This window comes from Fistularia commersonii, chromosome 19 (assembly GCF_037954325.1).
Source record: "Fistularia commersonii isolate RoL2024-O1a breed Wild chromosome 19, RoL_Fcom_v1.0, whole genome shotgun sequence".
In the NCBI taxonomy this organism is placed as follows: Eukaryota; Metazoa; Chordata; class Actinopteri; order Syngnathiformes; family Fistulariidae; genus Fistularia; species Fistularia commersonii.
The window spans coordinates 13,230,324-13,255,135 of NC_141302.1; the positions used below are offsets into that span (position 1 = coordinate 13,230,324).

General features: G+C 43.2%; 1 protein-coding gene across 1 annotated transcript; it reads right to left on the reverse strand.

The window, feature by feature from the left end:
• Positions 1-992: 992 nt before the first annotated feature.
• Positions 993-20,362, reverse strand: aco1 (aconitase 1, soluble). Its single transcript, XM_086166036.1, has 21 exons — positions 20,279-20,362; positions 18,898-19,030; positions 18,642-18,810; positions 16,714-16,851; positions 16,547-16,616; positions 16,283-16,466; positions 13,102-13,241; positions 12,844-13,015; positions 11,496-11,596; positions 11,277-11,393; positions 8,206-8,365; positions 7,979-8,114; positions 6,709-6,793; positions 6,235-6,391; positions 5,448-5,572; positions 5,275-5,379; positions 4,514-4,656; positions 4,236-4,383; positions 3,843-3,965; positions 2,508-2,693; positions 993-2,403 (listed from the first exon to the last, which is right to left on the reverse strand). The coding sequence occupies exons 2-21, from the start codon at positions 19,004-19,006 to the stop codon at positions 2,287-2,289; spliced, it is 2,685 nt and encodes an 894-aa protein (XP_086022162.1). The 5' UTR covers positions 19,007-19,030; positions 20,279-20,362; the 3' UTR covers positions 993-2,286.
• Positions 20,363-24,812: the final 4,450 nt, after the last annotated feature.

A 24,812-nucleotide genomic window follows, 5' to 3' on the forward strand; every position in this document is an offset into this window, starting at 1 on the left:
GTGATTGGATGGTGACCTGGGGGTGTGCTCTGAGGAATGGGGAAGTCTTCTGTATGACTCCAGGCTCTCGAAACTACCGTCATGGAGGATTGGAACCAGCAGGGGCCCAACAGGGGAACCTGCGAAAAGACAGAAGGTCTTCTGCAAAAATGCATTGTTCACGTTTTATTCTATTATTTGTTGTGCATGCATATCATGCACTTACGGGGACAGGGAAGCTGAGTCTATACCAGCTGTCACTGGGCGAGAAGCGGGGTTCACTCTGGACCAGTCAGTCATAGGGTCACTTAGAGACTTTTTACCCACTCATTCACAAGTCTAATGAACTGAAAACAGTTCACTCACACATTAACACGTTATAAACATTTAAAAACTCTTTGGGGCACAAAACATATAGACATATTCAACATTCACTGTCATTCACACATTAGACATACAAGCATTCACCCCCTCATTCTAGAAACATACAACCATTCAATTATTCATTCACACATCATATTGAAATATACAATCACCCTCTTATTCACGTCATATCGACATTCAACCATTCACCCTCTCATCCAGAAGTCTGAACAGTTTAGGGCAACCTTTACCACTCAGAGCCATTTGGACCCGTTTCCCCACAGTAAACAGCGGGAGCCACACAATCCTTTTATGAAATTTAAAATGAATTAACACGGCATTTAACTTTTTTTTGCCTTAATGCTATGTATAAACAAAATATATGTTGCCTTTTTTTAAATCAATGAATAACCGAAAAGAAAACAAAATTACATTTCTGCATCCAACAAAACATTCTGAACTCTGAAAAAAGAAGTCGATTTGAAGGTTACTTTTACGCATAATACTCAATGTCTATTTGAAGTCTTCTTGTTTTTATTTAAAAAAAAAAAGGAGAACTTAAATTATCCACTGTCAGCAAACCAAAAATGCCATCCTGTGTGCTGTCATCCTTTAACTGGCGCATGCAGAAAGTGACAGAAATATTTTAACACGTTTTATTTAGATGTTACAAGACAGCCATGATCTTCGAATTTAAAATTACATTTAAAAAAAAAGAAACTAAAATAAAATGCAGTTCAATTAAATATTATTAAATATTTCATGGTTTTTGGACCATGGGAGGAACCTGGAGAACGCCATACAGCCACGGTGAGAACATGGAGGCCCCTCACAGGAAGGCCTCCCTGTGGAAATCCAATTGGGGACCTTCTTTCTGTGAATATGAATGCAAATGGGTCCTCAGACACATTGAAAATGTGACTCAGGAATCTTCCAGGGAAAAGAGTGTGTCAGGAGATACCCTTTTATTGCTTGATTGCTCAGAGACAGATTTTCACAAAGAATGAGGTTTATGAAAGTCTTTGGCCTTGAACAGACAACTTTCACCATTTAGATGAGCCGTAACTAATCGGATGGAAATATAAGTTGGACAATGTGGGGGTGGGGGGGGTCACTTCTGGTTGCAACACCAGGACAACTCCACAACCTTGCAGGGTGACGCACCTCTGGCCGGTGGTGCCGGAAGTTATGGGGTTGGGAATGTGTTTTTATCATTCCGCCTGCCCTCTGCAGAGGGAGCCGTTGGTGGTTTGTCAAGCCAATTGACTCACAGCTGACTGGATGACGCCGTAGCAACCAGAACCGCGCCCCTTCACAGTTCCATTAGTGGGATGCCTTCCCGATTCTGGAGTCCATTCTGGACTCTTACAGAGTAGTTTTTGTTGGCTGCTAGACGTGCATTTTCTGAGACGTAACAGTACACAAAAAGTATTTGTGTAATTGTACTTTGCGCTTCTTAAGTCTGACTGACTGCTGGTGGTCTGGACCTATGAGCATTTTCACTATCTTTAGTACATAATACTTCCTTGAATGCCTCAGAGGTGTAATAACACACTCCAGGCTGGTTGTGCAGCCATTAGCTACTGCTGTGCGTTAAAGCTACTGTTACAGTAGTTGTTACTGTTTACAGAATAGAGGTGACTACGGCACAGGATTTTCTCTTCATCTTTCCCTTTTTCGTACACCGCTTAACAGAAGAACGGCGACTCTGTGCACCAATTCGCATCAAGTGTGAAAGGGCAGGCTATCAGGTTGCCAAAATGACCCAGTGTTTGTAAATTAGGTAAATATTGATCTACATTAATAACATAATAATATCATATATACATATCAGATCCAGCTCTGCTAGTTTTGTGTTCCTGAAGAGGTAGCGGTGATTCTCGGTGGGCTGTTTTTTTCCTTCTGTCGACTGTGAGAACATCCGTCTCCAGTTGATGCCATGCATCAGTTCTCCGACATCTTGCGGATCATGTAGTTGAGGATACCGCCGTGGTGGAAATACACCAGCTCGACGTCTGTGTCGAACCTCATCCGCACCTGGAATGTTTTGCCAGTGTCGAGCTGCGGTGGCAAGAGCAGACAACGCCAGACAGCAGAAGTCGGGTTACGTTTCGGTTTAGAAAAAAAAAAAAGGAGAGAGTGAGAGAGAGCGAGGCCGCACGTACCCTCACGCAGACTTTAGCCCTGGGTGAGAGCTGCTCGGGGATGTCAATGGTGTAGCGCTCTCTGCCCGTCAGTCCCAGGCTCTCGGCGGTGTCTCCCGGCAAATACTCCAGCGGGATCACTCCCATCCCTACCAGGTTGCTGCGGTGGATCCGCTCGTAGCTCTCGGCCAGGACAGCCTTGATACCCTTGGAGACGCGGGACAGAGATCGAATGTGAAAAGCAAAATAACCTTTTCAGTATTAACTAAGTGGGCCAGACAACGAATTGGATAATTACCGAACTTTTCCAAGCCATTCTACTAGCTACCAAGTTCTTAACTTATTTCCTATATTTTTGTTCTTTGATCTACCTGTCAAGCCCCCTGAACAACATCTGACTTGTTTAAGTGTTGCAAAACAAAGAAAAACTGACTAACTGACAGCTGTGATGGTAATTAGTTCGGTTGAATCCGACTCCTTTTATACCAACATTAGCAATAAGGACCGCCAGCGGGTCTAGTTCCAGGGTCTAACTGCACCTCACTGTTTAAGAACTGCTGTCATCAGAAACAAGATAGGTTAACGCTGCATGGAAAGTGGCTAACTTCTAACATCTGCAGTTCTTCTCTGAGAAGAGAGAATACAGTCAGATTCCTAATAATCATTTACATAATTTCAGTTTCTGAAGCATGTGGAAGCAGCCTCTCCTCTGGAATCATGCAATGTTTGAGCTTGGAGCATACAAGGATGTGTAAATCTGATTGGTCGGTAGCATCACATGACACAACAACAGACATGCGTGCATGTAACTTTGAACCTGTTTGCTTTCACTAACAGGAAAGAGAGACACAGGCGGAGGAGGAATAATTGTCCAGGACATTGGCTCTTTGTTTCTCATTATCCAAGACTGGAAAATTGGCCCAATCCAGGTTTTCCAAGACATGTGGGAAACCTGATGCACTATTTACTGGATATTTTAAAACCACCTGACTTGATTAGCCTGCATGTCTGGATAGAGACTAGCTCCCATTGCTGCTAATGTCCGCCACAATCTGACATTGCTGCTCCTGTCTACCAGGAGCAATTATTGCTGCTGATGTTCACCACAAGCTCAAGTTGCTGCTCATATCCACCACTAGCTGATGTTGCTGTTGATGTCCTGCGCGGGCTAATGTTGCTGCTGCTACTGCTATGTCTACTTTAAGCTAATCTTGCTGTTAAAGTCCACTACAAGCTAGAGTTGTTCATGTCCACCCCGACCCAACCATGTTGCTAACCTCCACCACAACTGAAATCCCTTAGCCGCAGAAGTTGACCGGAGATGATGGGAAAGTGGAAGGTACATGTCAGCCTCACCAGCAGAAAAGGCCCTTTTGCTGCCCAGTCTCTGGAGCTCCCCGAGCCATATTCCTTCCCTGCCAGAATCAGCAGAGGGGTCCCCGACTGCTGGTACCTCTTGGCAGCATCAAATATGTCAAGCTGGACACACACAAATAGGGGTTATAGTTCTTACATTGAACAGAGGTCAACTGGAAACACTAGACAGTGTGCCATAGCATTGTCTAACTTAAATGCCAAGAGACATAAATGGAGAATGTCTTTATCGCTCTGCCCCACCAGAAGAGATGGGAATCAATGATTTGTGAGTTGTTGCGATGTCCTTCGATATCCCTTGAAACATTTCTAAAATGGGAAAAATGGTTGAGCGCCAAAGTTGGAGACAGTGGAGTCGATGCATAAAGCGCTTACCGTTTCTCCGCTCGGCAGATGGACGGTCTGTGGACCCTGCTTGTTAAGGAACTTGTTGGAAAGGCGAATGTTGGCGAATGTCCCCCGGGCCATGATGGCGTCGTTCCCCCGCCGGGAGCCATAGGAGTTGAATTCCCGTGGGGTCACCCTGTCAGGAGTAAACGACCACTTCAGTTCAGGGATCATTCCAACTTCGCTAGCTAATGCACTAAAAGGTGTTTGCCATCACATCAGCACGAAGAAAGCCAACTCGGAGGCTGGTGGTCTCTGTGACTCACCCTCTTTCGTTCAGGAAGCGTGCGGCGGGGCTGTTTCGAGCGATGTTCCCGGCAGGGGAAATGTGGTCTGTGGTAACCGAGTCGCCCAGGTGCAATAGCACCTGGGCGTCCCTGATGGGCCCGGGGGGCAGCAGATTCATGGTCTGGACAGGAACAAATGATACAACAGAGCCGGGGCTGAATCATCAGGATAAAAACAGTGCTGAAAATGGCTGGTGCCGCAGGGAGGTACATTTCACGTTTGAATTGCTTGATAAGCCCCTAAATGAACTATTCCCATCCCCAAGATGTATGCTTTCGCCTCTTGCCAGAAATGTCTTGAAATGCAGAGCATGATGCCATTGTTAAAGTGACCTTCAACTCTTTGCATGTCAAAGGACATGAAAGTAGTTTGGTTGTTTCATCAGCTGAACCGCTACCGTTATACAAGGGATTGGTTGCCAAGGTTTGGGCCAGATGGAGACCCTTGACCTCCCCGCTCTGTCGTCTGTCAATCACAGCGCCACCAACCAGAACCAAAATTCAGACAGTCTGAAAGACTAATTAAAGAAACAAAAACTAAAATGTGGGCTCATTGTCACCATTGACAAGATTGACAGCTGAAAAATGCGAGCCCAGAACGATCTAAATTTAAAATCTGCCACAATTAAACTTACTTTCTCCTTAAATAGAGTTTATGAGCCTTCAAATTTCTAACACATGCAATTTCATGGCGGCCGTAAGGTTCCAAACAAGATGAGCACCGATTTGTGTCCACTCACCAGGCCGTCAAAGAAGGGCGGTGACTTGATGTATGTTGATTTTGGGTCCCATGCGTACAGCTTGTCCGACGGGGCGACCAGCGAGTTCCAACGTTCGTTGACTTTCTGTCGGGGAAAAGCAGAGTTAAACTACATGTGACAGACAGGAGCCCGAGCTCAAAACCAGACACTACCTCAATTTTCTCATAAACTTCTTTGAACATCGAGGGGATGACAAATATCCTCTCCACGTCCTGAATCTCCTCCCGGGTGGGCCAGATGTCCCGCAGGAAAACCTCTCTGCCCTCCGAATTGGTGGCTGCGGAAACAGACAGGGGCGCCAAGTATATGTGAATTAAAAAAAAACAAACACGATCAAGCCGAACATCCCTCTCCTCCTTCCCCAAGGATGTTCTACCATCTGCAGCCTCTGCGCCGGAGGCCGGTTTTCTGGACTCCTCTCGTCTTCAACTAGTCGTCATTCACGGACTCAGAGTGCGTGTCAAGTGGGACGAGAGGAGACGGCGCTGTTATGAACCGGGCAATCATATATGCTACTCTGAGTTTATAAGAGGTCATTAAAAAACAGCGGTTTTGAATAGAAGGTAATCTCACATTCTTCATGTTTTCAGAAAAGCCTGGGGTGACCTGCAAGTCACTGGCCCGGGTGGGGCGATGAAGGTGCCCAAGATTAGCATTACTAGGGAAGGAAAACACTGAATGCGTTTTCGGGATGGATATCATTTGCTACACAAAGGCTAACAAGCCCTCAACTTCTGCCCATATAAAGTGTGCTTATGCCTGGCAGCTACAAGGTACAGTGGTAAGCACTTCTTTAAAGCAAAAACATCCCTGGTTGGATTCCCACAAGTGTGGAGTCTCCATGATCTCCCCCGTGGGGTTGAATGCTTTCTGCTTTAGTTCCTCGTCCGTGCATGCACACTGTGCACCAAGCTCAATGTTGCCTTACAAACTACTAACCCAACGGCTCTCTCTCAAAGTCAATCCTCACAGTCCCAGCGATGGCATAGGCGATGACCAGTAGGGGAGAAGCCAGGTAGTTGGCCCTTGTGTTGGGGTGGACTCGCCCTTCAAAATTCCGGTTTCCCGACAAGACCCCTGCAGCCACCAGATCTCCCTGGAAAACACACACACACACACACACGCGCGCGCACACAGCTCTTCAGAATCTCGGACAACTGAAAAATACTGTATGCGCTATTGTTTGAAGCAACAGGAGAGAAGCTTGTGTAACAGGGGAGAAAAATAGTTTGAATCGAGGAAAAAAAAACAAAGAATCTAACGAAAAGAGAGCAACGGCCAGTGCTTACGGCGTCCATGTCACCACAGGATGTAAGCAAGGGGGATAATGCTAGGAAATGGGGGGAAAACAATAAAAAACGATAAATGAGAAGGAAGACAGTTTGAGCGGGGAGGCGAAGGCACCACTGGTACCTTAGATATGGCTTCCACCACTGGCTCAGGGAGCGGCCCGCTGTTGCCTATACACGTCATACAACCATAGCCAACAACCTCGAAGCTAACAGGAGAAACAGAAGGATCGGTTTAAAACCAGGGCCAGTCAGGGGCGTCGTGCTCGGAAAAGCCTTACGCACTGATTAACTTCTCACTGAGGAGACAGAATTACTCTGAACCTTTAATAATATCTGTCTGAAATACTAAACATGGTGATCATTCAGATTATTAAGAAGTAGCGTATTTTCCACACTATATGGCGCATCGGATTGTAAGGCGCACCTTCAATAAATGGCCTGTTTTAAAACTGTTTTCATATATAGGGCACACCGCAATATAAGGCGCATAGAATAAAAACTACTTTAGTGGCTGGTATTGTGTTGTGCATCCACTAGAGGAAGCTGAGCTAAAGGGAATGTCAACAAAATAGTCAGATAGTCAGTCATACGTCATTATTAGAAAACAAACCAACGTTCTCCCAAAACAAGTTAGTGCATTCAGGGTAAGGTACCGTACGTACCGGTAGCTCTTACCGGTATTTGCGCTACCTTTGTTGAAAACAATGTTTTTCCAGCTCCATTTGTCACAGTTCAAAGCTAGTCATAAAAACGAAAGCACCAAAAAGGACCGCCTCTAAAATCATTGTTCATGTCATTAGCTAGCACTGTTGTCTACATTCGAATAGTGATTGTAGAGACGCTTCTCCTTGCTGCTCTCTGTTCAACAACCTACTGTTCGAGTTTGTCCTCCAACTGTGACCATCTCGCTTTGTTTCCTCTAAAACTGTTTAGTCTTCTTTACTGGGCGCAGGTCATCTTGTTGCTCCACTTCTGTACCATTGATTCATTAATGTTGAATTCTCTGGCTGCTGCTCTATTCTGTGTTCTACTGCGTGACTGATCGCCTTGAGTTTGAACTCTGCATCGTAAGCTTGTCTCTTGAATGGTGCCATTTTGGGGTCTTTATATACACAATAGTGGTGTGGGACTGGAATTCCCCTTTACCGTTTTTACCGCTGCTACTTCGGCGACGCCCCCGACTACTGTAACCATAATTAACCAGTATTGATCCGTATATAAGGCACATCAGATCATAAGGCGCACTGTCGGTTTTTGAGGAGATTAAAGGCTTTTAGGTGAGCCTTATAGTGCGGAAAATACGGTATTACATTATTTCCCATGGGTATTTGTCCAACCACCCATTAATAATGGCTGTCCAACACAAATCAACATAACTAAAAATGTCTCACCCTAAATTAAAGAGGTATTTCATGACACCGCTCTCCTTCAGGTAGAAGGTCACAACTCCGCTGCCAGGTGACAGGCTGGTCTTGATGTAAGGATTCACACTCAAACCGCACTCGACCGCCTTTTTGGCCAGCAGTCCTGAAGGAAACGCCGATATTTATTTCAGACTGCCCAACGTGATGTGGCTCCATGATGCGAAAAGAAATACTATTCAGCACGGACGACTCACCGGCTCCAAGCATGACCGATGGGTTGCTGGTATTGGTGCAGCTGGTGATGGCAGCAATCACAACCGAGCCGTGGCTGAGGTTATAATCTTTCCCGTTGAATTGGAACGGGACAACAGTGTTTAGACGCTCAGGGGCCACCTGGAATCCCTTAAAGCTTTGCTGAAAAGTGCCAAAAAAGGAATGTATGAGTAAAATGCTTCAGGTCGTCGGACAAAATTCTCGGTACCCTGAAAAAACCTGCAACTGACAAAAGTAATAATAAATAAAAATGTACTGAAAACTAACCAATGAGAATCACACATTACTGTTTAATTGTCGCTCAACAGCATGAAGTTCTTGTTGAACTACAGGTGAAACTAAGATATGTCTCTAATTTAATCACAATTGTCCTCAAACTTGTAGTCAGACTGCCTATTTAAAGCGTGGCAATTAGTCACTATGCTGTTTGGTGACATGGTGTGTATCACACCGAACTGGGACCCCAGAATGTGAGAAAGGTGGGAGTTATCTCAAGAGATCAGATAGAAAATTATTATTGACAAGTCTCTGCCACAAAGCTTCTGGGAGAATATCCTTTGGACAGATAAGACATAACTGGAGCTTTCTGACTAGGCAGACAAACAAAAGGACATTGCTTTGGCACTTGATATCTTGAATCTGTGCAGGGTACAGAGACATCCCAAGACTATCAAGGCATCCTGAAGCTAAACATGCTGCCAAGTGTCAGAAAGCTTGGTCTCAGTTGCAGGTCATTGGTCTTCCAACAAGACAATGCCCCAAAACAAACACCTAAAAGTAGACAAGAATGGCAAAGAGCAAAGCCCGATCTAAATCTTATTGAGCGTCTGTGGAAGGATCTGAAACGTGCCACCTGGAGAAGGCACCGTTCAAACCTGATACAACTTAAATACCTGGTGCAGATTGCTATCCAGGAGTGGGCCAAAATACCCGTTGACATGTTCAGAAGTCTCCGGGACAGTTACAGAAATCGATCGATTGCAGTGATTGGCTCAAAAGGTTGTGCAAAAAAAAATAAAGTGAAGGGTTGCATTACCAGAACTTTGTTTTTTAATTATTCTGTTGAACAACTCAAAATCCATGCCTGGTTTTCATTGTTATTTTTTATCTATTACTACTTTTGTCAGTTTCAAGAGATATCAGTGACCATTGTGGATTTTTGTACAAACAATTTTATCCATGTGTTTATGTAGTCCTGTACTGTCAGAAACTGTCAACATAAAGCAAGATTTAAAAAACAAAAACAAAGCACTGTTCATACCAAAAAGTTCCAGCAGGTACACTTTACCCTAATAGAGAATACAGTGATTTTTGCACAAAGTGTGTTGCTATGGCAATGTGTTTTCTTTGCTTCTGCTTGTGGTGCAGCTGCTCCATAAATCATAAACGTCACTGTGATGTGGAGAAAAGGAAACGATGCAGGATGGAAGAAGAATTTCAATGAACGGTGCGGAGTCTCTGGACTCAGCAACATCCCCTGCTGTGATTTACATTCTGGTTCATCTGAAGGAGATCCAGAGCGTCCTGGAAAAGGGAGGCCGTCCCGACCTCTACTTTTTCCTCCAAGCCTCTCATTCGTTTAAGTAATGTGATCGTCAAAACCAGCGGCAACATACAGATTCCTGTGTGACAACTCGTGGCTCCTGGACCGCAAACATATTGCATCATTCCTTTCAAACCTGCAGCTAAGTTATCAATATACCATAAAACGTGTTTAATGCTGCATCGTAAATAGAAGTTTTTGAAGGCTGAGGCCGCCCCTCCCTCAGTTTGGAATGTCTTGGGAATGATGGTAGTTTGGAATGCGTCTGCCTCGAGGAGATAAGAAATCCAGAATGTTCTGGCCAGGTCCACTCGACAAACAGCACGTAAAAGCTATCAGCATTTATGCTTTTGTGAAAAAAAAAAAAAAAAGGACTTTGTAACAAACCCCACACCTTGAAAATCAGTGCAAACAATTAGCGGGTACATTTTAGCCCTCCGGTGGTATTGGATTTGCAGTGAAACCTAGCATTTTTAGCCCTAAACTGACTTGTAATTCCTTTTGGAAAATGTTTACATGTTACGTTTGTATAGCTGCTCAGGTCTGCAGCACAGTTGAAAACAGCTGAAGTGAAGCATTTGCCACTTTGCAATTGGCATTTTCATTTCAGAATACCGGTACTTAAAACACCTGGAGGCTAACAGCAGCCATAAACAAGACCCATATTTCTACTGTAGTGCTGAACAAAGCTTTGCCAAGGTGATCTCACTCATGCTGTCTGCTGTAGATGGATGGCTGTTCTTGATGCAGTGCCTTTAGCGTCAGCACCCGCCCTTGCTCTATATTACCCAATATTACTCAAGGGCCCTTCAATTTACGGTCATATAATCCACCGTAGATGGCAGAGTAACAAAATATCCTGGTATTGTTGTCGGATGAAAAGTTTTTTTGACTCATCCAAGTACTTTTCTGATGAAGCCCACGGTGGATTTTCAAACATAAACATATTGGACGCATATATGGCACTGACCAGATCTTTGTTGCCACCTTTTTGTATTAAAATGGTTAGAGTTGAAATTCAATCACATGGCTACTATTACCAGTAACAGCAAATCTCTGTTAACTAATAAGAGAACCCTATCCAAGGAACCTATGGAACCGCAACCGATGAACAATGAATTGGGTTTTGAACGATGCTAGTTGCTAAATTAAGCTAATTAAAATAAGCTAATGCTAACGGTCTGACTGTTAGTAGCAAAACTTCCAAAAACTGTGCATGTTGATAATTGGTGCTCACCAAAAACAAGAATGGCTGATTCTAATTTCAACACAATTGTCACAAATAACCATAACATCAGGAAGTATGCTATCACACATTAGGTCATTGTATGTGTTACACAGTTGAAATTTGGGTCCACAGTCATGGAATTAGTAAGATATTGATATATAACAGATTATTGTGTTAGTTAATGATCTTAAAATAGAAAAAATAATGTCACATTGAGTTCAATTCCATCCCGTCTTCCAACGCTTCTGTATCTACTTTCCTTTTGCGAGTTGATGCCTCACCTTTGCGCCCAGGCAGGCTTCAAAGTCTTGCTTCATGTCAGTGACAGGGATCCTGTCCTGTGGTCTCTTGGGCCCGCTGCAACAGGGAACCACTGTACCCAGATCCAATTCCACGACCTAAAAGGATATGTGTAGTCAGCATTGCCAGTACCACAGTTAACTGTAATGTTTTGCTTTACAATGTTAACATGACTGCTAGGAATTAACGATATGACTGACCTGAGTAAACTCTGGATCCTGAGAGGTATCGTTGTAGTCTCTGAACATGCCCACCACCTTCAGGTACTTTGTAATGTAGGACAGCTTTTCAGCATCACGCCCTGAATACCAGAATACATAACAATGAGACAACTTCCATTTGCTTTGTACAGCAGAAGAAGAGTGAATGAGCGACAGTGTTTTAAAAGTGCTTTGCAGAGTCTACAGTGAAATTAAGGGACCATTGGTAAGGTCAGAACAGCGGGGTCGCTGCCCATCTTTTGTCGTGAGCTGAAAACATACCTCTTCACCTAGCACTACCCCACTAATCGCACTTAGCCCCCCCCCCCCCCGAAAAAAAAGGTAGAAATAAATGTATGTGTGTATATGGTTCTGAGATGGCTATTTGGTAGAGTGGTCACTTCTGACTTCCGATTACTAATACTTCGGATCTTCGGTGACTGAATTGCACTTTATATAAGTCGCTTTGGATAAAAGAGTCTGCCAAATGACTGTAATGTAATGTTATATAATGAATAGTGTTCAATAACTGCCATATGTTTATTGAAATCCTTAATTTTTAATAAAATGAATGGACAGAATTGCTTCATGTTTTTTTATTCTGCTGTTGATCTCCACCTACGGTATGCTTGCCAATATAGCATAAATTGCAGACCAAGGACATCGTCTCCTATTAGCCCATGAATTGAAAGGGGAGGTTCTACCAGAAAGCCATGTGGGATAATTGGTGAGGCGAGTGTTGGAAGCTCATTAGTGCCCCCATGTGGGCTGGAGTCACTTGAACTATGTAGGAGTTCAGTTGGAGTTCATATCTCAAAAAGATGGCTAGTGGTGACTAACAAATTTATATTTTATTTATCTATTCATTTCATAGTTCCCATTGTTCTCCTACTAAAGTCTTAAGAAAACATTTCCGATAAGTTTTAAAGAAATTCACCTTTCGCAAACCCACGGCCATATGGCACAACAGAAGAGCTCTATTGACTTCTGTGTAACACTTTCCAATTTTCTTCATTTTTATTCTTCCATACTATTTGTTCTCTTTCTAAATCCACATACAAATCCTGAGAAGTGCAGGCTAGATAAAGCTACGCAGACATCCTCACATCAGCTGCAACCTCCAAGATCCACGTGGCCTTGTTAACTCCACGGAAAGAAATTTCAACATCAGTCTACCTGAAAACCTGTGTATTCTGTAGGTGACATTTGACCCCCCCCAAAATAAACGAAAAAAAAAAAACTGATAATGATCAAGCTAGTATCTAGAAATAAAACTTTTGATTGGATAGAAAAATTAAATATGTAGTCATCCAAAACTTTTCCCCTGCTTTTACAGTTGAGCACCCACCAGTTTGTTCAAGGTAGTCAATGCTGACATCATCCACGGGGAAGAAGGCCGCGGTGGCTCCATATTCTGGACACATGTTAGCAATGGTGGCTCTGTCGGCGATGGACAGCTGAGCCACACCAGGGCCGAAGAACTCCACGAACTGTCCCACTACGCCCACCTGACGGAGGTGCTGAATGGATGGTGGGGGGAGAGAACGAGACATCAGCGATGGTTGATGAGACAGTGAGCGATGAAAGCCACAGGCACTCTGGTTACCTTGGTAACTGTGAGGACAATGTCTGTTGAGGTGACTAACGTGCCTGGTGTACCATACAACTTGTACCCGACCACCTTGGGCAGGACCATGCTTATCGGCTGACCAAGCATCACTGCCTCCGCTTCTATTCCTCCCACACCTTTTGAGAGAAAGAAATGGGTTTTGGTGTCACGACACAAACATGGGCTCTAGTGGGTGGTCCGGGCAGGGCAGGGAAAATGTTCTTTGTTGACTGAAATTTAGCAGCTCAGGGTCTATTTCTCCCCATGTGCCTCTTTTTCATGATGTTATCAATTCATTTTTCGTCCGTCTTGACATTTTACAGATCAGGTCTATACGGAAACCGCTGATTGATTTATTACCTATACCAGCTTATTCTGCAGACAGACCTGTGGGGGCCCCGGAGCCAATTCCATATGTCATTAAGGGAGGGTTGGGTTTAACCAGGACCGGACATCTATCAATCGCAGGGCCATATGCGGCGGCAGCCAACCAGTGGCTAACATCCACACGAAATTCAGAGCCTTCACTTAATGGTTTTGGTCTATGGCAGCAAGCTGGAGAATTTAGCGAGGACCCACGGCAACACAGACAGAACGTGGCAGCTCCACAAAGAACAAAACAGTAACCTTCTCGCTGTGATGCCAATCACCACGTCTCAATGCAACCCGTGAAGTAAACGGCCACTACGAAAATAGTAAGGGGATTAACATAACCCGGATTTTTCAAAGCCACAATAAATATCAGCCTCCAAGCCAGACATTTCTTAAATCATTTCCTGTCTCAAACAGAATCCAATGGAAGTGAGGATGCAGATAAAGCTTTCAGCAAAGTAATTGGGTTTACCAGTTTGAGGAGGGCGTTATTATGCATTACTTTGGACTAAATTTTCTCCTTCCTCATGTAACAGAGCCTTGTCTCCGGTACTACAAGCAATCTGGGCTGAATGACTCTAAGAGCAAACATTAGACAATCACTCTGTTTCTGGCCTGATTCCCCAGCACACCAGTGTACAGAACCAGTGATTATGTTAAAGTTAAATTACACAGTTTACTTTTCAATTTCTAGGAATGTCCCAGCTTGGCTCGGTGTACACAGTCTGCCAGACAGCAAAGGCATGAAGGCCTGCTGTAATTAGGTCTTGAGCAGAGCCGGACTACCCTTGAGAAAGACGGTTATTTATCACCGCAAAAGGGCAGTGGGACGAGCCTGTCTGTTCCTGCAGTGCTGGGTCTTGTGGAAATGAGATGAGGGGAAACACTCTGGTATGAAATCAGTATCATATATCATATGACGCACCGGAATGGAGCAACTCATGTAGGACAAGGGCAGTGTGGCAGGTGATACGACAATACGAAGCAGTCCCAATGGCATGATTCCAAAAAGTCTTCAATTAAAAAAAAAACAAACCTTCAGTTAAACTGAACAGCAGCATTTAGGCATGCATTACATATTGTAGTGAAGAGCATGTATAACCAGATGTCAGTCTCTTGTCCCAACAGAGTGGCCATCAGAGCTGAGGAAGACTCTGATGAGGGGGATGGATGACAGAACTTAGAAAAAAGAAAGAAAAAAAACCTTCCCTTTGTTTGAAAGAATTGTTGCTTTACTCTCGCTGATGATGGGTCGCCTAATCAAGACGAATAAAACTGCGCGTGTAAATGGAAAAAATTATGAAAGGATTAGAGGCCAGGTGTCGTACAAGCGTTGTGAAAGACCAGCACGGAAAGTTGTAGTTTGACATTTGACAAAGCAATCCATACCATAGTGCAGGGGCTGTTCATACCATTTGGAGGCTGTATCTTCGCCCTATTACTGCAGAGGTTCTCTCTTGAAGCTCAAGGTCTTCTCCACAGCCCAAAACTAAGAGGGTTAGCTGAATTGGAAATTTTCACAGATTTGGTCACAGATTTGAGTGTGGAAGTTTGTCCTTCTAATTATCAGCCCCGATCTACTGAGTCAAACTCCCCATCATCCTGTGGCCGCCTAACTGCATTCATATGGAATTCTGTAGTTGGTAGATGGACTGGTGGACATACCGAGACGAACAAAAGAGCTCGATGCAATGGCAGGAAGCCAGAGTGGAAGACAGATGATACATACGGATGTCCTAGAGCACGCCGTCGAACATTTAGGCATTCTTACTGCTTAAAAACTAAGTAGGTCAACCAAGGGGTAAAGTCACCATTGAGTAACTCGGGCTCTTCCAAAGAGACACCAAGAAGTCCCTAGGCCACTGTTCTGGTTTGACCACAAGGATTCTACAAGGTGAGTGAACCGAGATACTCTTAAATAAGAGGTGCCCAGGGTCGATCCTTGCTTGCTGCTGAAACCCCTGCGGCCATCTCCTTTTGTAGCAGCGGCTTTACTCCGAACAGCCCCTGGATGACCTTATTGTTTCTCTAAGGCAGGCATGCCCACGTCTGGTTCGCGGGCCAAACACAGCCCATGATCAAATTACAACAGCCCACAGCCTTTGTCATAAAATCAATGATATGCAGTCGCCAGCACTGTTGACCTCAGTATAAAACAGTGTACAAAAAGCTATTTCATATTTTACCAGAAGATGGCAGTAGACTTGTGGCCACACTAGCCACAGGAAACTTTGACCCTTGTCACAAGGGTCAAAGGGCATTGTGTGATCCTTTCCAGCCCATTTTAAAAATGGGAACTGTAACTAAAAAAAAAAAAAACAAAGTTGTAGGCGAAGGCCCCCACTTTCAGGACAAGTGGAAATTGGAGTCTTTTTTCACCGAAATAAGAAACAACTGTGTCTCCCTAACATGTCACGAGACTGGCTGAAGAAGGAACTCCAAGGAGAGCTCTGAGTGGGACTGCTGCTGCTCTGCATTGAGAGGTGTCAAATGAAGTGGCTCAATCTGGTGAGGGCGTGTCCTGGGTGACACCGTGGTGAGGTGTTCAAAGAACCAGGACACGCTGGAGGGATTTCTGGTGTGGCCTGGGAATGCCAAGATCTCCCCCTGGAAGAGCTAGACAAAACGGCTTGGGAGAGGTAATTGTGGGTCTCCCTGCTTAGGCTGGTGCCCCCACGATAAGAGGTAGAAGATGGATGGATTTTTGTAGCTTCCATTTTTTTCTCCAGTTTTCCTCCCTATGTAGGATTAAGGCTAACATTTGAATACACTATATTTCAATACAAAATATAGAAAAGAAACTTACCCCAGCCTAGAACACCCAGTCCATCGATCATGGTAGTGTGTGAATCGGTGCCTACTAGGCTGTCCGGATAGAAGTACCCATTGTAGTTAAATACCACCCGGGCAAGATACTCCAGGTTGATCTGATGAACAATTCCTGACCCAGGAGGAATGATGCGCATGTTCCTGAAGGCTTTCGACCCCCACTGGGGAGGACGCAAGAGCAACATTTCATTTTCACATCAAGGTTATATATTCAAAGGCTTTCAACCGGAACGTTTTCTACCTTTAAGAATTGAAATCTCTCTCTGTTTCGGTCAAACTCCAGGTCCTGGTTTTTCTGGAGGCTGTCAGACCTTGCGGACAAGAGACAATTGTTTTCATTACACATGTATTTAAAGCTTGTAAAAGCCATTGGTGCCACTGTAGAAGCCTTGGACAGTCCGGCCTTACTTTCTATTATAGTCGACCTGGATGGAATGGTCAATGACCAGGTCCGCTGGGCAGATGGGATTAATTTTCTCCGGGTCCCCACCTAGCTTTGTCACTGCATCGCGCATGGCCGCAAAATCCACCACAGCAGGTACACCGCTGCAAACGGCAACTGGGTTAAGAACCTACTCAGAACAGCCAGTGAGACACTGATTATTGCAAGAGAAATTTAAAAATGGATGGTTTTACAGAAGGAATTCTAAAAATCAATAAATTGTGTAGTTATGTTTCTGGCGCTCCAATTAACTATAATTGAAATATTAAAATGGCACTCAAATATTGATGAGTCAACATTGATTAATAGTTGAAAACCAGTGGCATCATCTCCAATGATCTAGTCTATTGAATGGATGAGCTGCCAAAGCTTTGCTCTGTGCCATGAAGCACGGCAAGGCCAATAAGGCACTCGGGCCAGATGATCTGAACGTAAACCAGAATATAGCCGAGAAGTCTCAGTACAGATTCCACCCTGGTGATAAATCTTATTTTGAGTAGAGACAAAGAAGGTACAAGACCTGAAGTATCCAGAGCAATGGAGCGAGCAGAAAATGTTGAGAAACTTTTTGAAGCACGTTTGAACAGGTTAAGCAAAGTGTCTGAGATGATAAAAGAGTATCTGTCAGAGAGGAAGAAAAGGTGGAGAAAACGGATGTGAGAGCAGACATGTTGTCTGCATTGGAAACACTGAGGAGAAGACATGAGGCGGAGCTGGAAGCAGCACAGAGAAAGATGAGGAGGTTCCTCTTTGGGAGTGAGGAGGATGGAGAGGATCAGGAACCAGTCCATCAGGACAGTACATGTTAGATGTTCTGGAGATACAGTTAGACTGAGATGGTTTGGACATGGACAGATGAGGGATGGTGGTGACTCGGGTAGAAGGATGCTGAGGTTGGAGCTGTCGGGCAGGAGGTCTAGAGGAAGACCAGAGAGGAGGTTTATGGATGGAAGGAAAGAGGACAGAAAGTTTGTTGGTGTGAGAGGAGAGGGTTGGACGGAGGGAAGTGATGTTCTCTGGCCCCTGACGGGAACAACCAAGTGACAAAGAGGGTAAATCTGATTGTGGCTGCGGGACCTCTTTCATTCTCTTGAAGATGTTTCAGAGTTCTGAAGAAGCCATCTTCAAGAAGTCAACCAACTGTAGTTACCACGATAACATTTATCAAGTTATCAGTTTGTCGCCAATTCCAGCCTTTCAATTAACCCTAACCAGGAAACCGTGTATACATGTTTGCAGCATGACAGCTGTTCCCAACACACACACACAAGCACACTTAGTCAAAACACACAACATAGTTTCAGACATGATGTAACCATTAGTGCCGCAGTGCCTTTGGGTTTTCTCAGCTTCAGACAAGCAGTATAAACACACTGACTCGCACACTCACCAATCCGCTGTGCCAACTCCCTCTGGCTGAGCCTGCCAAACCTGCTAAGGCTAACAACAGGGCAGCTTTCAGCCTGCAAAATATGCAACCTCTTTGTTTGTTTCTTTTGAGAAGAAATAATCTTAGAGGGCTCATGGATAAGGAGGAACAGAGCACCTAAAAACTATTATCATAACCCTTTGCCCATGAGGTTAATTTGTCAATATGATCTCCAAAAATATACCTCCAGACGATGAAATTCCAAAGCTTAAAAATAAATCCTAACCAAGGGTGAGCTTCCACCCTGAGGCTATGCTAGCATGTGTGAGGAAGTGCTTGTACTGAGACTGCTGGGCCGATCAGTGCATCCAACGGACAATTTCTTAAATTTCTCCTCAAGTTCGCTTTTTGACCACTTTTAGCAAGCCTTTCAAACAAGATCCCATGTGTATACACTAATGGTGATTCTCTATGTGATGGGTGTTTCTAAATAAGAAGTTGCTGAGAAACATTGAGAAAACATACGTGAAGTCCTGGAGGATGACACGTGCCGGCCTGAATGGTACCTCCACACTCTGAGTCTGGGTGTGCTTCCAGTTGAGGATGCTTTCCACATCCGAGCGCTTTACGAGAAATTCGTCACAGTTCCGGACAGCAGATTCCAGCAGGACCCGGATGGAGAATGGCAACCGTTCTATAGAAGGGGGCAGTTGACCTCTTAGGAAAATGAAACCCTTAAATTATAAATTCTTTACTTACCTATGTTGGGACAATACATTACCATATCTGGGGTCTCCAAGCTTGGAAAGGTTATAGAATTGCTGATGGGGAGCCTTGGAATCCAGAGGCTCCACTACATGTTGGAAGGGGTTACTCGGAGTCTCAGACATCCTCCTCTGTGTGTCGGTGTAAATCTAAAAGTAGAAAAAGAAATAATGCCTGATTTCAACAGTATACAACAAATAAAAAGGAGGTAGCAGAACTCCTTCATTTGGCTTATTTCAAGGCACGCGGTCATTCTCCATGAAGTTTGCAAATGGGATAGCTATGGTTGCAGTGCATGCAGGAAGGCTGGGTTTTAGGGTCACTGAACTGTTGGCTCAAAGTTTACAACCGGCCTTACATAACAAGGTTTCACCAAACCAATGTAAAAACGTAGGTCTTTGTGAAAAAGGAATGTAAACTGTATGGTAAACTTAGAGAAAGTGAGGACATTTACATCCTCTGTGGCATGAGAACTTTGTTTTGGCTCCTGGAGGCTGCAATTGACATTGTGTTCACACCACCTGAGCAGAACTTGTTTCTCCCAGTGTGCACACCAACTATTGTGTGATTATGGATAATGTGGAGAAGCAGAATTCTTGTAATTCCTATCTTTATGTGGTATACTGATGGATAGATTTGAGGACGAAAGGATGAAAACATATGAAGCTAGTATAAATACTATAAAGAAACGACCACAAACACAACTGTCACAGAGCTGTCACTGCATTACTGCTGTTTCTGTCAGATTCACACAATGCGTAGTTATACACCCCACTTTCTCACCAAATAAATAAAACTTCAAGGCCAGTAAAAGAACTTTGTTCTTGTAGTCCTGGGCATGAACCTTGAGTGCAAAGCTGCAGGGGGGCAAAGTCGAACAGTGATACTGCTGTTAAATGGGGCAAAGGTTTTAACACATTACTGCCACAACAAATGGAAAAAAATTACATTTGTCATTCAGACACTGCAGTGTAGTGATAAAGTGTTTGTGTTCCTGTAGAGAAGGAGAGCAGGCGTGCTGGTGGATTCCAATATCTAATGAAGAAATATTTCAAAATTAAGAGGTTAACAAATACTGATGGCGGTATGTGACATAATTTCTTACTTGGTTTAAATGTCATTTAAGTAGTTTGCTCTGTAAGTCCTGTTTACATAGTTTGCTAACCCACTGCTTCAGTGACTGACTAGCATTAGCCAAGATGCTCATCGTTTGCAAAAAGCGTCGAGCTGTCGAGCCGTCTGCGCTTGCCCGCTCCCGGGCCGGTGTCAAACGGCCGAAAGTAAGCTAGCACACTGCTATATTACCCGGCAACACAGAGCGAGCGGATGCCCCGAGTCTCGGAATGCCATCCCGAACGGGAGCCCGGTTGACACCGAGTCGGATGCGGGTGGCTCACCTGAGACCGGAACCGGGGTTTGGGGGTTGGAACGCCAGTCACCGGACAACTCAACACTGGCGACTACTCGCTGCTGCACCGTCGCCGGAAACAGGCTCACTGTACATCCGGTCAGGACCTTTCAAAATAAGAGCCCTGTCTCCAGAATTAATTGAACAAATTCTCTCGAAAACAAAACGTTTATATTTTGCATTGATTTAAGCACAATCGAACTGATATAATTTAATAATGGATAATTGTGTTGAATCCGTGTGGAGTTATGTACTGCCCAGGTTCTGCACAAGTTCTCCATGTGTTCCAAAAGCACACATTGAAGACCTGGGACCCATTTTATTTTCAATCTACATAAACTTTCTCTGTAATAATTTTTCTGTTATGTTGTATCATTTTTATGCAGACATCATCATTATGTATTGCTGTCCAACCTCACTCACTTGAACTTTTGAGTTTTTACAAGCTGCTTTTTAATGTTATCCGGTCTTTTTTATGTGGTCTTAAATTGGTTTTAAACACAGATTAAACCAACCATGGTTTTCCTTCATGTAAAGGTGCTACCGCAGATCATTACGAGTATTGTAACATCTTAAGGAAAACTTACGGAGCAGGTTCTAAATTAAAAATAGTTGGGTTTTATCTCAGATCAGGAGCTGTCATTTAAAGCTCCTATCAATACTCTTGTCATTAAACTTCCATTGGAGCTTGGGTTCTTCCTCAGGAATAGAATATGCTTCTCTCTCAGGGTCAGAATGAAATTAGTGACCACGACCTTCTTGCCCATTCTTGACTGCCGAGACATGCTTTATTTGAGTGCGTCATCCAAATATCTCAAGTTCTTGGACACTGGCCTTCACAAACTGGCTGACCCCAATATATAAGGCTGTTTTACTTGATTCTGCCATATTTGGGTTCTTTCTTGTAGGGAACCAGTAGTCGCTATGCCTTGAGTTCTAGATCCACATTTGTTTTTCTGGTCTATGGGTAAGAACAGAATTGGGAAAAGGAGTTTTCAGCTTCCCCTTCAGCACGAAATAAGTTACAGGCTACAGGGTTCCTTCTGTTTTTAAGACTTGTGTTGCTGGCCAGGTCATCCATACGAAAGAGATCCTGATCTCAATGGGTTTCTTTACCTGGTTAAATAAAGGTCAATAAACTTTTCCAAGCCAAAGATTCCCAGACAATGGAGAGACACAGTGGTGACCCCCCTCCATGTATAAAGCATAAAACTGTTTAGAAACACACCTGGTTATTGTGCATTCACCACTAAGCTTGTCAAATAATGCACATGTTCATGTATTCATGTTATTATTTTTGATGATGTGCAGGTGCAGTGAGTATTGTTGCCATGCCTCTGCATTTATGAACACATCATTATCCACTCACTGCAAAATGTTGGATTAATGTGAATGTGCATCTGAATATCTGTGGAAACTAGTGGCGGGCCATGCATTTCACACCTAGACCTTCAGTAGTACTCCATTTATCAATCCGCCGCTCAATAACTGTTATATGAATATAAAAAACATCTTATCATGCAGAAATGCAGAGTAATGAGCAGTTACATTGCAGAGATAACTCATGTAGCCACAATAGATGCTGTTGCTGAAGAATCAAAACCGGAGTGCACAAGTCTCCTACTACTGCAGCTACAACTACAAAGCAAATATATAAGCAATGATAATACCCTCATAAAATTCCAACATTATGTAGAAAAATAGAAACATTTTAGCCACCAATCATTCAGATCATTTGTACACAAAATCCATCCTCGTTTCTCTCCTCAGAAAGAGTTCAATTATTCTGTCATATAGATCACCTGTGCACTTCAGCTCCATCAAGAAGTCCTTTTTTATCGCCATTAAAGCTAATGCTGAAAGCACTAGCCTACCCTGTCATATTACTGGCATAAGTTTTGATTCGCTTTATGGCGGAAAATGTTTTCTCGACAGAAGTAGTGGACACAAGGATCGTCGGTGCCAAACACACAAATGTGTAAAGTAAATGTAACAGGCTGATGTCACATTGTTGTCGCATGTACCTTTCCTTGGTGTCGCCAACTCAAAATCCGATTGGTTGAAGCAAAAGTTTCATCAACACTTATTTTTTGCTCGAGCACCTGTGAATGTCATTCTGCAGGCCTCCAGGCAGATTTTTTTGACTTTGACCCTGCCTGGTAACAAATAATGGCTGAAATGTGATTGTTCAAATGCTTTAATATGAAAATACATGCCTGGAAGCCAGTGAGCCAGTGAGCGATAAAAGTAAGCTGACAGACCATTTGGAATTATCTAATAAGTATTCATGGACAAAATATAACTAAAATGAGTCTGTGATTCAGATATTTTTTAGGCCAGCAGAGAAGGCCTTGCAGTCCCTGAACACTGGTTCAGGGACCACAGTCACTGGACCACCGGACAACCCACCACTGGTTAAAAGGCCTTCTTTAGCTCCCACCATGGGGGTTATGAGATGATCCTGATAACCGGTGTTCTGCTTTTTACCACATTGTATTTCCACGTGGCTGGATCATGGGGACGCTGATGAGCACTGGTGTTGGTCACCATGCACCACGTGATCAAATGATGGTGCCTGCAGGCGAGTTTCACCCCGTGATGCTACCATTGCCAATCCTTCTCCTGTCACGCCACGTGATGCGGTTTCTAAGTCTGTGCTGGAATTCTTGAATTCTCCCCATTTGCATTTTAGTATGGTGGATATATGAGGCCTTAAATAGCAGATATTAATGCCGGTTATTGAAAAGAACGAGTTCAAATCAATTTACACCTTCTGTGCAACGCACAGGAGTTTGTGTTGCTTCCACAGCTGTGCTTTCCTTGAAATACTTTGTCCACTAGAGAGAGTCACAGAGTCATAGAGTAATCTATGCTAGTAATTAGATAAACAGTGAGGGTGTTTGTGTTTATATTACATTTAACATAATATAAAAAATCACACATTTGTGTGAATATATATCACGGATATCCCTGATTGGCACAATAAGGAAGGAGGAAATAAATTAATGTTTTTTTTATCATTTTTTTGAATGAGGTTTTCATTTGGTCTTTTACCACCCGAGATAAGGTATATCCTGATGGGGGGGGGTTCTTACATTTTAATGCCACTTATACTCACATTCTATTTTTAGCACTTTAATGATAAAGTGGGAGTGTTTGCATGAATGAGATGGTTGAGAAAAAAAAAAGAAGACGTTTAAGGCTTTAGGTTGTCTTCTCAGCGATCTGGGATTATCAAGACTGAAACAGCCAGAGGCAGGGGCAAAGAGCGAGTGGAGTGTGTGCATGAGTCTGTGCGTGTGTCTGTGTGTGTGTGTGCATGTGTGTGTGTGTGTGTGCGTGCATGTGAGTGCAGCAGGCTGTCATGTGGAGCATGACCCTGCTAAGTAGTGATGTGTCGTTGGCATACGACTGTGCATTGTTGCAAGACCAGTCCCCTTGAGACAATCTTCTCTAAAACAGGTTGTTTCTAAATGCCAGTCTTCAGTAGAGACTGCTGATCTTTTTCATTTTGTTTTACACATTTTAATTTATATTTTTTGAGTGTTTTTCAGGGCTTCTGTGTTGTTTCGGTCTAAATTGGTTAAAAGTTAAATTGTAAATAGTTAAAAGTTCTTGTGAGTTCTGAAGAGTTAATATTTTCAATTTATATTTTGTTGTTTTGCATTTTTTCAGGGATACTGTGTCGACTTTAAATTTGTTGAGTGTATAAAAAGCTAAAATTGTTTTGTGTTTTATAATTTATTTTTTGTAGATCTGTAAATATCTTAATTTATATTTCATGTGTTTTTCAGGGATCCTGTGTTTCACTTTAAATTTGTCACGTATAAAAAAGCTAAAAGTTTATTCTTGTTTTTAATAGTTTATTTGTTGTTGCACTGAAAAATAAATATTCTCAATTTACATTTTGTTGTGTTATGTTTTTTTCAGGGCTTCTGTGTTGCTTGACTTTAAAGCTGCTCAGTATAAAAAAATTTAAAGTTTAAATTAGTTAAAAGTTCACTGTAAAGTGAAAAAATAAAGACTACTATAATATAGTAGTATTATACATTTTTTTAATTAATTATCAATTCATTTTGTGCACAATGTTACTTTATTACTGGTAATATATCGATTAAAGCAACAAAAAAATCTGAAGAGTCGTTTGGAAGTTGAAAGAGCTGGCTCTTTTTAGTCCGTACTGCTACGATCCACTGCTCCCGGAAGCCGATACAATGCGGGGAAATGCTTTCTTTGCAGATAATAGCTCCACCGCACAATTTAAATGCTTCAAATCATTCAGACGCCTGAACCTGAAGGGGAAAGTCCAGACCTGCCAGCAAGGAGCTCGCTGCCTGAAGCCGTAGTGTATTACCGCTCCGTATGACGTGTAAATGACAGGGTAAATAGTTATATGTCTCTATATGAGGTGATTTATTGCTTTTTATCACCAGGCTCTGGAATAAACACATAAAAAGATACTAATAACACGACCAGGTACAAATACAGGGTTAAAAATGTCATGACTGAATTGACCGGAATGA